General features: G+C 32.0%; 1 protein-coding gene across 1 annotated transcript in view; it reads left to right on the forward strand.

The window, feature by feature from the left end:
- Positions 1 to 12133, forward strand: part of gli2b (GLI family zinc finger 2b) — a 101014-nt gene that overhangs the window by 12891 nt on the left and 75990 nt on the right. The window contains 1 exon segment of the mRNA XM_058791927.1: positions 6341 to 6466. Within this exon segment, the coding sequence (XP_058647910.1) occupies positions 6352 to 6466 (115 nt within the window). The 5' untranslated portion in view covers positions 6341 to 6351.

Below are 12133 nucleotides of genomic sequence, written 5' to 3' on the forward strand. Positions count from 1 at the left end.
TAATTTATATTTTCATATATTAAATAATTATTATTTTATAATTATTTTATACGATTTATATAGTAATAATAATAATCATTATTCAATACAGTGTGGTATCCATCCATCCATTTATATATGTGAATGTGCATATATAACTGTGACTATTGAGATTTTATGAATTGTTGAATCAGATAAATTTTTTTTTTTAGTTTAGGTTAGTGAACTGTGAAATCATTGGTTTGTGGTAAATTCCCAGCAGCGTTTAAAGCGATAATCACTGGATCACAGACTTTCTCACTTATAATCTCCTAAACAAAAGCTTTTAACAAAGACATCAGACTGATCTCAGGTCAGAACTGTTATTTCAGTGGCTGTAATTAATGAGGCGGGAGCTCGTTTGCTCCACTGGTAATGAGCTCTCGCTGGTCGTGAATGACACGCCGCTCACACCTGTTCAGTCTCATAAACACCACACCAAACCGATGCATTTTTTCTCAACTTTCTGGATGTGTTTTTTTAGTTCTTGGAGCATTTATGCAAAATTAAATTCATTTTTATACAGAAAAGTGCTTTTGTGGCCTATTGTGAACGTAGAACCCAGTTTCTGGTCTTAAGAGATTTGGCAAACTTTCACCTGTTCTGAATCATTTTCCATCTCTCATTTGTTGTACTTTAAGAAACATCTTTATTTAATGAACATCTTTGCTTTCTCATGTGTATTTCAAAATGTGCAGCCAAATCTGAAACGCTTTAATACTTGTTATATATTCACCTGTAGGATTTCACGTATTTTCCAGGAATCAGTCACCATATTTACAGTAAAAATGGCCTGAGTCATGCTGTTTTAACCCGGTAGTTAAAGTTTTCTATCATATTTCTCTCTCATAGTACATTGAAATAATATTTTAGTATCGCTTTTATCAGCCATGTGTCTTTCTGACCGGTTTTATTTTATTTTTCGCTATTTATTTTGTATTTATTTATAAAATTATTCATAATATATATTAAAAATGAAGTATTATGAAAATGTTGTATCACTGATATATTATAATATATATATATTTTTTTATGTATTAAATGAATTAAACAATTAAAAATAAATATAAATTGTAGTTATTATTTTAGTATTGCTTTTATCAGCCATGTGTCTTTCTGACTGATTTTATTTTATTTTTCACTTTTTATTTTGTATTTATTTATAAAATTATTCATAGTATATATTAAAAATGAAGTATTATGAAAATATGTTAAATAATTGATATATAATATTAATAATAACTATGTTTAATGTATTAAATAAATTAAACAATTGAATTAAAATAGTAAAAAACAAATATATATATATATAACTTGTAGTTATTATTTTTATCTTCTGACCGGTTTTATTTTATTTTTCACTTTTTATTTTGTATTTATTTATAAAATTATTCATAGTATATATTAAAAATGATGTACTATGAAAATGTTAAATCATTGATATATTATAATAAGAATAATTACGTTTAATGTATTAAATAAATTAACGAATGAATTAAAATAGCTATTATTCTGTTTTTATTTGTTCTTATTCTCAATAAAATAAATATAAAAATCATTGTATTTAATAATAATTAAATATTGTTAAATAATATAGTATTTGTAGTAATTATTCTGTGATTATGTATTCTTATTCTCAATGCTGTTATACCATGATGTTGATTTTTGGAGGTCAAAAGGTCAAGTAAAACTGGTTGTCTGCTTTCGTTGTTAATGCAGTGTTTGATGGAGGACTGTAAATAATACGAGTCTTGTGATGTTGGCGGTAGCTTTCATGGCCATCTGTGCATTTGGTCTTTGACACCCATGTTATCCCATCACACGCACCGGATCTCTCGAGATCTCTGACGCTCTTCACGTTCACAGAGGTGTTCGTCTTTCACTGAGTTCAGTCAAACCGCAAGGACAAAGACATACAGCACTGTACACCAGATAGATCACATCTGTGAGTGTGCACTGGAGCTGAGCAATTCAATTGGTTATACCATGTGACTTAGATAAATATTTACATATTAATGTGAAAGAACATTGAATAGTGTGAAAATACACAGTGCAACACAAATAAGTCTTATTTGTTTTTAAAGAGTGTTTAATTGGCACTGTGAAATAAAGTTGTCAGCTATTTTACTGAATTCATGATTCTGATTCTATTATAATGTTATCTGATTCATTTTGAATTTAGTGTTTTTTTTTTTATGTGAAGCTGTTTGACTGATTGATTCAATTGATTTGAATCATCTGATATTTTGCATTGCATCAAGTTCCAAATAATAATAAAACAAAAAAATATCAAATTAAATTCAAATCTTTCTTAAGTGTTTAAATGGCTGGTTTATAAAAAGGTTTAATAAGTAAACCGAGTAATTGAATTATTTTAAATATAAAATATGAATAATTAGTCACATTTCATTTAATTAGTTTAATATTCAATTAATAACAATTTAGTCATTGGTGGTATTTATAATTAATATAATTACATAATATAATCATTTTTCAATAAAGGAGAATTTATCAAATGAAACATTGGTTTATCATTGCTGGTTTATCAAAATTAGGTTTAATAAATAAGCCAAAGTTAATTGAATAATTGAATTATTATTCATAAATACAACCTAAGAATAATTACTTATTTACTTTAATTAATTTAATTATTCAACTTATAGTAATTGAATAATTTATTTTTATTTAAAATAGTAAATATAATTATAATTATTTTATATAATCATTCCATCTTTTTTCATTTAAAGGTTTTATTAAATAATTAATTATCAAGCTTAGGGTAAATAAACAAACCGAAGTTAATTTAATAATTGAATTATTCATAAATATGAAATCAAAATGAACCAAATAAACCTTTTTTGTTCAATTTACAGAAAACAAATAGCTATAACATGATATATGCATTACTGTCAAATTTGTAATATTTATTTTTTTATGTTTTTGAAAGAACACCTTTATGCTCACCAAGGCTGCATTATTTGATCAAGAAATACAATAAAAGCCAGAAATATTGTGAAATATTATTACAATTCAAAATATCTGTTCTCTATGTGAATATCTGTGAAAATGTAATTTATTTCTGTGATGCAGTGCTGAATTTTCAGCATCATTACTCCAGTCTTCAGTGTCACATGATCCTTCAGAAATCATTCTAATATGCTGAAATATCTGCTTAATTATTCTTTCAAAAACATTAAAAGGTCATTATTTCTGACTTTTGACTGCTAGTATGTACCGTTACAAGGATGTAAAATAAGGTCATAAAGTGATGTAAGATTTTGGCCACAGCATGAGTTTAAGCTGACTGCCAGCACGAGGAATATTCAGAGGCCAGATCCTCCGCTTGTAAAGACTGATGCTGTGATTTCAGTGCAGGATGAATGTAAAGGTGAATGTTGGGTCAGATAAAAAACTTGTTGGATTTATGGAGCGTCTTCATCATCCTGACGCCAGCGTTACACCCTGATTTGGGCCTGTAAAATTTGTAGCCTTAAAAACTATGAGGGAACGATGACGTCAGCGGGAAATGAACGCCAAAATGTTTTTAAGTCAACGCAATGCACTGATGAACTGTTCATGATAAGACCATGAGTTAAAGAAGTCATTTTTGACTTGATGTTGACTTGTGCCCGCGGCCGTATGGAGCATCGCTGTTGGCGAAGGAAAGCGGAAACAGATGCCATTCAGGCTCACTCGTGTGTTCCTCCGCTAATCGGCTTACCTTGCCTTAAAAACCGCGAGAAACGAGACGGTCGAGTGACTAAACAAATCTGCTTCTGCTCTTTCATAAGCAGGATTTCATAAACTTTAGGTCGATTGCTCGCAGGTTTGTTTATTAGAAGTAATTTATTTGTGGTCAAGCACTGTTAGTATTGATCGTAGTTAGTGTTAGTGGTTAGTTTAAATCAACACTAAGTATTAAAGTTCAGTGTATGTGTACATCTACATTGTGTACATTATAAAGATTATTTTTATAAAGAGATCAGAATATCAGATTTCAGGTTGGACAGTAAGCAACCAATCAGAACACCTTAGCAAACGCATAGCAACGCCCTGGCAACCACCTAGCTGTTATAATTTTCAATATTTTATGTTTATGTTATATAATGTTATATCATTTATATTGTTTTATATTTGATATTTGATGTAACGTAAAGTAATATATATATATATATATATATATATATATATATATATTGCATTTAGTCATTTAGCAGACACTTTTATCCAAAGCAACTTACAAGTGAGGACAATGGAAGCCATCAAAATCAACAAAAGAGCAATATGTAAGTGTTATGACAAGTCTGTTAGCCTAACGCAGTACACAGTTTTTTAAATTATATAATAAATAAAAAGAAAAGAGACAGAATAGAAAAAGAATAGAGCAAGCTAGTGTTAGAGGCCTTTTTTTGCTTTTTGTTAATTGTATAATAAATACAAATAGATTAATAGACAAATAGAAAAGAATAGAGCTAGTTTTAGTTTTTTTTTAAAGAAAACAAGCAGTTAGTGAATGAATAGAGAGCAAGTCTAAAAGGGGCAAGTTTTTTCTTTTTCTTTTTTAAATAATAGAAATAGAATAGAGAGTCCTGGAGTTGGAGGGTCAAATAAAGATGGAAGAGATGTGTTTTTAGTCTATTTTTGAAGATGGGACTCAGCTGCTCGGATTGAGTTGGGCAGGTCATTCCACCAGGAGGGAACATTTAATTTAAAAGTCTGTGAAAGTGATTTTGTGATGGGATGGCACAATAATGCGCTGTTCACTTGCAGAATGCAAGCTTCTAGAGGCACATAAGTCTGAAGTAATGAATTTAGGTAAAGGAGTGCAGAGCCAACATTAATGCCTTGAATTTTACACGAGCACCTATTGGTAGCCAGTGCATATTGATAAAAAGAGCTGTGATGTGTGTTATTTTCGGCTCATTAAAAATTGATCTTGCTGCCTTCTGGATTAATTGTAAAGGTTTGATAGAACTGGCTGGAAGACCTGCCAAGAGAGCATTGCAATAGTCCAGCCTGGACAGAACAAGAGCTTGAACAAAGAGTTGTGAAGCATGTTCTGAAAGAAAGGGCCTGATCTTCTTGATGTTGAATAAAGCAAATCTGCAGGACCGGGCAGTTTTAGCAATGTGGTCTGAGAAAGTCAACTGATCATCAATCATAACTCCAAGGTTTCTGGCTGTTTTTGAAGGAGTTATGGTTGATGTGCCTAACTGGATGTTGAAAATGTGATGAAACAATGGGTTTGATGGAATCACAAGCAGTTCTGTCTTAGCTAGGTTGAGTTGAAGGTGATGGTCCTTCATCCAGCAACGTGTGAGCAGCTATCGTCAGATCATCAGGATGGAATGAGAGGTAGAGCTGAGTGTCATCATCATAGCAGTGATATGAAAAGCCATGTTTCTGAATGACAGAACCTAGTGATGCCATGTAGACAGAGAAGAGAAGTGGTCCAAGAACTGAGCCTTGAGGCACCCCAGTAGTTAGATGTTGCGACTTGGACACCTCACCTCTCCAAGAGACCTTGAAAGACCTATCTGAGAGGTAAGACTCAAACCACTCGAGTGCGGTTCCTGAGATGCCCTTTGCCAATAGGGTTGACAGGAGGATCTGGTGGTTAACCCTGTCAAAAGCAGCGGACAGATCCAGCAAGATAAGAATTGAAGATTTGGAATCCGCTCTTGCCAGTCTTAGGGCTTCAACAACTGAGGGCAAGTTTGAATGTCCACTTCTGAAACCAGACTGGTTGCTGTCGAGGAGGTTGTTCTGTGTGAGAAAGGCAGAGACTTGATTGAACACAGCTCGTTCAAGTGTTTTTGCAATGAAAGGAAGAAGGAAAACCGGTCTGTAGTTCTCTAGAAGAGATGGGTTAAGGTTGGTGTTTCTTAAGTAGTGGGGTTATACGAGCCTGTCTAAATGCTGAGGGAAAAACACCAGTGTGAAGGGATGTGTTAATGATGTGAGTGAGTGCAGGTAACTGTATATATATATATATATATATATATATTTTTTTTTTTTCAAAATTGATTTCATATATTTTTTTAATTTTGTTTTTATAGTTTATATTTATTTCTTTTTAATATTTAATTTTACTTAATTTTATTATTTTATATTATTTTATTTTATTGATTATTTTGTTTTTATTTTTTAATTTATATTTATTTATTTATTTTTATTTTAAATTTACTTTTTTATATTTCATTTTATGTTTTAGTTCATTTAATTTTATGTAATGTTTTATTTTTTTATTTTATTTCTTTGCTTTAATTATTAATACATCTGCATGGATATTTTAGATGACATCTCTGTCTCTCTCTCGTAGAAAACATCAGAATGGAGGCCAGCGTTCCCAGCGCCGTAGAGAAGAAGGACATTAAGACGTCCGCTCTGGATGGAAACAGTTTCAGCGAGCTACCCAAAAAACCTTCCCCATCATCACTGGCCAGAGGTAAGAACCTGTCCGCTCATACCCGAAACAACTCGCTTTCACTTCCTATTACTTTGCATTTCAGTCTCAAATCCCATTCATGCATGCATATATTCAAATCTGGTGCATCCGACCTCATTGGTTCTTGCATATCACATGACCAATTGCATTGCATGCAGTGTAAATGAAATTTAAGAGTTGCACGTGAGGTTTAATGTAAAGCAGACAATGTTTTGAGTCTTTCTGGGGTTATTTATCTCACCAGCCGAGAGCTTAAAGACTCCAGTGAGCCGGGGAAGAGAATATGCCCATGAAATATGCATTTTAAAGATAAAATATGGCGCTCGCAGTGCCGGCCGTCCCTGATAAGCTGGGCCGAAAGCCCCCAAGAGTCAAAGGTGAGGCTCCGTCGGGCCTGATGTGAATCCTAAACTCGCGTTCATTAATAGCGAGCGAGTGGTGTGTCTCACTCGAGTCGTCCTCGTGCAACGACACGTAATCACGGCCGATTGGACGAGCCCAGGGCTTTTAGCACTCTGTTTGCTCTGAGATTAATCAGGAGCTATGGACGGACAGATAGAAAGAGCGCGAGCATGTTTAAAACATGTCTTTAGGAGAGCGATAAAAGGCTGAATAATGAGGCCCAAAGACCTTGTTCCTTCCTCCGGAGTATAAGTGTTATGAATTAGTTAAAATGGCAGCGGCGGACGACACGCGCCGAGGTCCACCTTTGAAATGGAAATACCTCTGGTGGATTTTGGGCTTTTTTTAGAGATTGATGAAGGAATTTGGTAGCCTGCCATTGTAAAGGAAGAAAAATCCATGGTTTGTTGAAGAAAGGAGCGGAAAAATAGGCCACACAGTGGCAACAAGACAGTCGAATGGCATAATTTATAGAGTGTGATTTTCACTCGTACATGATTCATATGATTCGTTTTGAACTGCGGGGGAAATTATGGGTGAGACTGGAGTGAAAGTGAATTTGAGATCCTAACTTTGTTTGATCGAACTAAGCAGCAGCATTGATGGGATCAGACGGAGATTTTATTGCTCAGAGGTTTCTCTTTCATTGCTCACGAGGCGTGATGGATTTGATCTAGCTATAAACAATATAAAAGACCTTATTAATTCTACGTTTGGTTATTGTAAGATTAAATTTTAGTAGATAGACAAAATTAAAAATTATTTTAAAATATTAATAGTTTTTTAAAAAAGGATGAGCCCTTCAATATTGATCAGTGTTGTTGTTGTTAACTAAAACTTAAACTATTAAAAATAGTAATAATTTAAAAAGTAATTAAAATATAGCTGAAATAAAATAAAATATCACTATTACATGAAAAACTTTAACTTTAACAGTTAGAAAAACAATAAGAGACCTCATTGACTACATTTGGCTGTTGATAAATTACATTTTAGCTTAAAAAGCTTATAAATGAATAACACAAGAAAAAATTTTTAACTAGGTAAAATTAATAAGTTTAAGTTGAAGGAATAAAATGACTAAAACTGAGATAAAAGTTAATTAATGCTACAATATATAGTAATATAAAAAATAAAATAAAAAAAATAATAAAATTACAAAAACAAACACTGTAGAAAATTATTACAAAATATTTACTATTTTCATTATATATATTTTTTTTCATTCAATATTGAAATGAAAATTTTAATTTTATATATATATATATATATGTGTGTGTGTGTGTGTGTGTGTGTGTGTGTGTGTGTATGTGTGTGTGTGTGTATGTGTGTATGTATGTATATGTGTAAAATTTTTATATAAATTAAAATTTTCATTCAATATTCAATGTTGAAAAAATATATATAATGAAAATAGTAAATATTTTTTCAGTAATTTTATACAGTGTTTGTTTTTGTCATTTTATTAGTTTTTTAAATATTACTATATATTGTAGCATATATATATATATATATATATATATATAGCTATAATTGCCTAAAATATTTATTAAATTATATTTCATGATTGTTATATATTTTTACATTTTTATTTTATTTTATATATATAATTTCATTTAATTTTATATATTATTTATATATCTTATCTTATTTTATTTTATATTTTATTTATGTATTTATTTTTTCGATTATATTTTATTTAATTTAAACTGAATATATGTATATAAAAATAAAAGCTAATTCAAAGAATTAATGAACACTGGCCTCAACTTCCTGTTTCAATAGGAAGCAGTTCAACTTGATGAAGAAAACTGTGCTTGTTAAGCTATGCCATAGGGTCTTTATATAAATGTTCTCTATTAATCTCATTGCAGTACTATTACAGAGATCTCTATTCATACAGTACTCTGATTACATACCATAGTCCTGAATGCTCGCCATATTCATGCACTTTTCACACTTGTCTGTGATGGATGCAAACTTTCAGTATCTCAGTGTGTGCTTTGGGGTCATCAAACCCCATCCAGAGAGGAAAGAGTGTGACAGCAGACGAGAGCGAGCATGTTTAAAACATGTCTGTGGACCCGTGATAAAAGTTGTCTATAATGAGGCCGAAGGAGCTTGTTCTTACCTCCAGAGTATAACTGTTATGAATTAGTGAAGGCATCGGTCGCAGCGGTGGACGGCGGCCCGTCTGAGACCTTTGAAATGGTGATTCTGCTTTCTGATTCATGAAAGACTTTGGTGGCCTGCCATTATTTCAAACGGTCATTAATTGTGTATCAAAGAATGGCATGAAATGGGGACGTTTGTGATTGCAGTGTGAACAGTGTTTGTTCTGAGTGCCTCCAGGCGGATGAATATTGAACACGGACTAACAGGTAGTTTTGACCTGAGCAGTTTTTTAGCAGAAAACCATAGCAAACCCCAGATCAGAACCGCTGAGGGCTTCGAATCAGAGCTGAAACTAATTAAAACCACTTTTAATGAGGCCTGCAGCAGCGTGCTGTTAGAAGCTCCTCTGTATTTGTGAACGAAAACACTTCAGATGTGACTGTGTTCGTGTTTTACTGAAAATATGCTTTCTTTATGCTGTGTGTAACAACTCAAAAAAATACCAAAAATATATTTTTGAAACTCCAGAGGAAGCACATGTGAGAAATATATGAGACAGGAGTGACCTCACTAAATCAAAATGTTTTTTTTTGTTTTGTTTTTTCAGATTTAGATTTTTAATTTTTTAATTATTTTTAGTTTTTGAAAAAAAAAAAAAAAAAAAGTGAATGAGCTCTTCAGTATGACTAACTTAATTTAAATAAAATAAAATAAAATAAAATAAAATAAAATAATCATTAATATTGTGAATTAGCTTTTATATAAATGTATTCATAAATGAAATAAAGTATAGCATAAAGATATAAAAAGTAAAAACAAAAAAATAATATAAAAATAAAATAAATCAAAATATATAAATTAAATATAAAATGAAATGAAATATAAATATATAAAAATAAAATAAAATAAATATGAATATTAGATTAAACTATTAAAACTGGAAAAAATAGAAATGTTGCCTTGGCAAATAACTGAAATAAGTTTAAATTGAAGGAATAAAATTACTTAAAATGACAATGTATTTTTTTTAAAATTACAAAAATTTATTAAAACTATATAGACATAAAAAAAAAAAAAAAACTTTTAAAGGTGCACTAAGCAATTTTTGAAAAACGCTTTGGACCGCAGTGTCGGACCAAGTTCCAAAACACACTTGCAGCCAATCAGCAGTAAAGAGGGCGTGTCTTGTAATGATACAGTGTACAGGACAGATATTAGCAGATCGACTATAGATAGAGAGAACCGGAAGATAAAAAAAGAGGAAAATATCGGAGGAACAAAACATTAAAAATTTAACAAAAACTAATAAAAATGACTACAAAATTACTAAAACTTTAACAAAATTCACATGAAAGCAGAAAATATATATTTTTTAAAATCTAATTCAAAACATAAACAAAAAAATATATACTTCTATCTTCTGTTAAACACAAAAGAAGATATTTTGAAAAAATGTTTCAGTGTGTTTGTACAAAGTCATACAGTAAATGTTTGTAACGACTTTAGGTGAGTAAATTATGGTGAAATGTTAATTTTCGGGTTAGCTATCCCTAGTTTAACTAGCTTAACCAGCAATGACTTCCTCAGCCAACCTCACCGGAAAGTTTGGCGATTTTCTCATGAAATCCTATCCGATCTCCAAATAAATGCGCGCCAGTTTACCGGCGGAACGAGCCTCAGCTGTTTGCTAGCGCTCGGCGACAGAGCAATTACTTATCGCTTAAATCCGCTTTATTATCCCGGCCCGCAGACTCTGATAAGTGAATATGCAGCGCGGGGCCCGAGAGATGAGGTCCTTGAACCCGGGATCACATTCCCTGGAGCCCAGAGTCGGCACTTTTAATATACGGGTGCGTTCGGCGGCTTTACGGTCAATGTGGAGTTTACAACAGTCTGCGGAGCCGCTGTCACCTCAGTCAAGCCCACCGCGAAGACGCCGCTATTAAAGCACTGTGTTTTACGCCCCTGTCCGCCGTTATTTATCCCCGACGCTTTCCTCTCTATCAGACAACACGGCTAATGCAGACTTTTAATATGTTATTTACACATAAAAAAGCAAGCTATTTGTGTGAGGAGGGGAAAATAAATGGGCCGCCGCTCCCCTCGGCTCCGTTATATCTGAGTTTAACAATCTGGATTGCTAATAGAACCATTTATCACGAGAGCTGGTCATTTGTTTTATGTTAGGGGCCTGGGGCCCGCTCTCACAGACCTCTATGGAAATGCGAGCGCGAATTATGAACCCGAGTGCGAGTCACCTGATTTAAAAGGGAAAACAATGCATGTATTCAATTAAAATGCGAGCAGGTGTCTCTGCGGTACGTTTTACTGGACGCCGTGAGGGTTCTCGATGGGTTATAAATGTGGTCGGGATGCAAACTCGTGCACGGCGACCTTGGCAGACAGTGGCGTCCGAATGCACTTTGCATGTTGTGTTTACATGGATGCATTTGGCAGATGCTTTTATCACGTTGCTTTCATGATATATCAGTTCATGCATTCCCTGCAGGGCCTAAAATTAACACTTACCAAGCGCCAAATGTGAGTAAAAATTGGTCAGTTGGTTGGTAATTTTTTTGTATTAATTCGAGCAATGGCTGAGAATGCGTTATGGTTTAGCGTTGCAATTATATGAGTATATGAAGAGTTTCAGTTGCTTATAATGTGCATTTGAATGCAATATGCTCCAGACATTTTCCCAAGTTTTTAATGAGAATGAGTTTATAAATCTGTTGTCAACAAAAGAGAAGCATTTCAAAAGAGAAGTTTCCTTGACGTTTTCTGCCAAATTAAAAGCTCTATTGTTTAAACGTTAAATAAAGTAATTGTACTGTTGTTATATAAATAATAATAATAATAATAATAATTACTATATAAATATTTAGTATAAATTATATATAATATAATATTTATATAAATTATATATAATATATATATATATATATATATATATATATATATATATATATTATAAATTGTTAGTATTATTTTATATACTTCACTATTCAATAGTATTATAGTGATATTTCTTAATGGATGTTTTTAAATAATTTGATTCATAATTAATTAATTAGAAAAATTGCAATTAGGTGTTTTACATTTATTTTATTAAATAATGCATGTACAGTATTTATAAAAATGCTACTACTA

Source organism: Onychostoma macrolepis, chromosome 11, assembly GCF_012432095.1.
Source record: "Onychostoma macrolepis isolate SWU-2019 chromosome 11, ASM1243209v1, whole genome shotgun sequence".
NCBI lineage: Eukaryota > Metazoa > Chordata > Actinopteri > Cypriniformes > Cyprinidae > Onychostoma > Onychostoma macrolepis.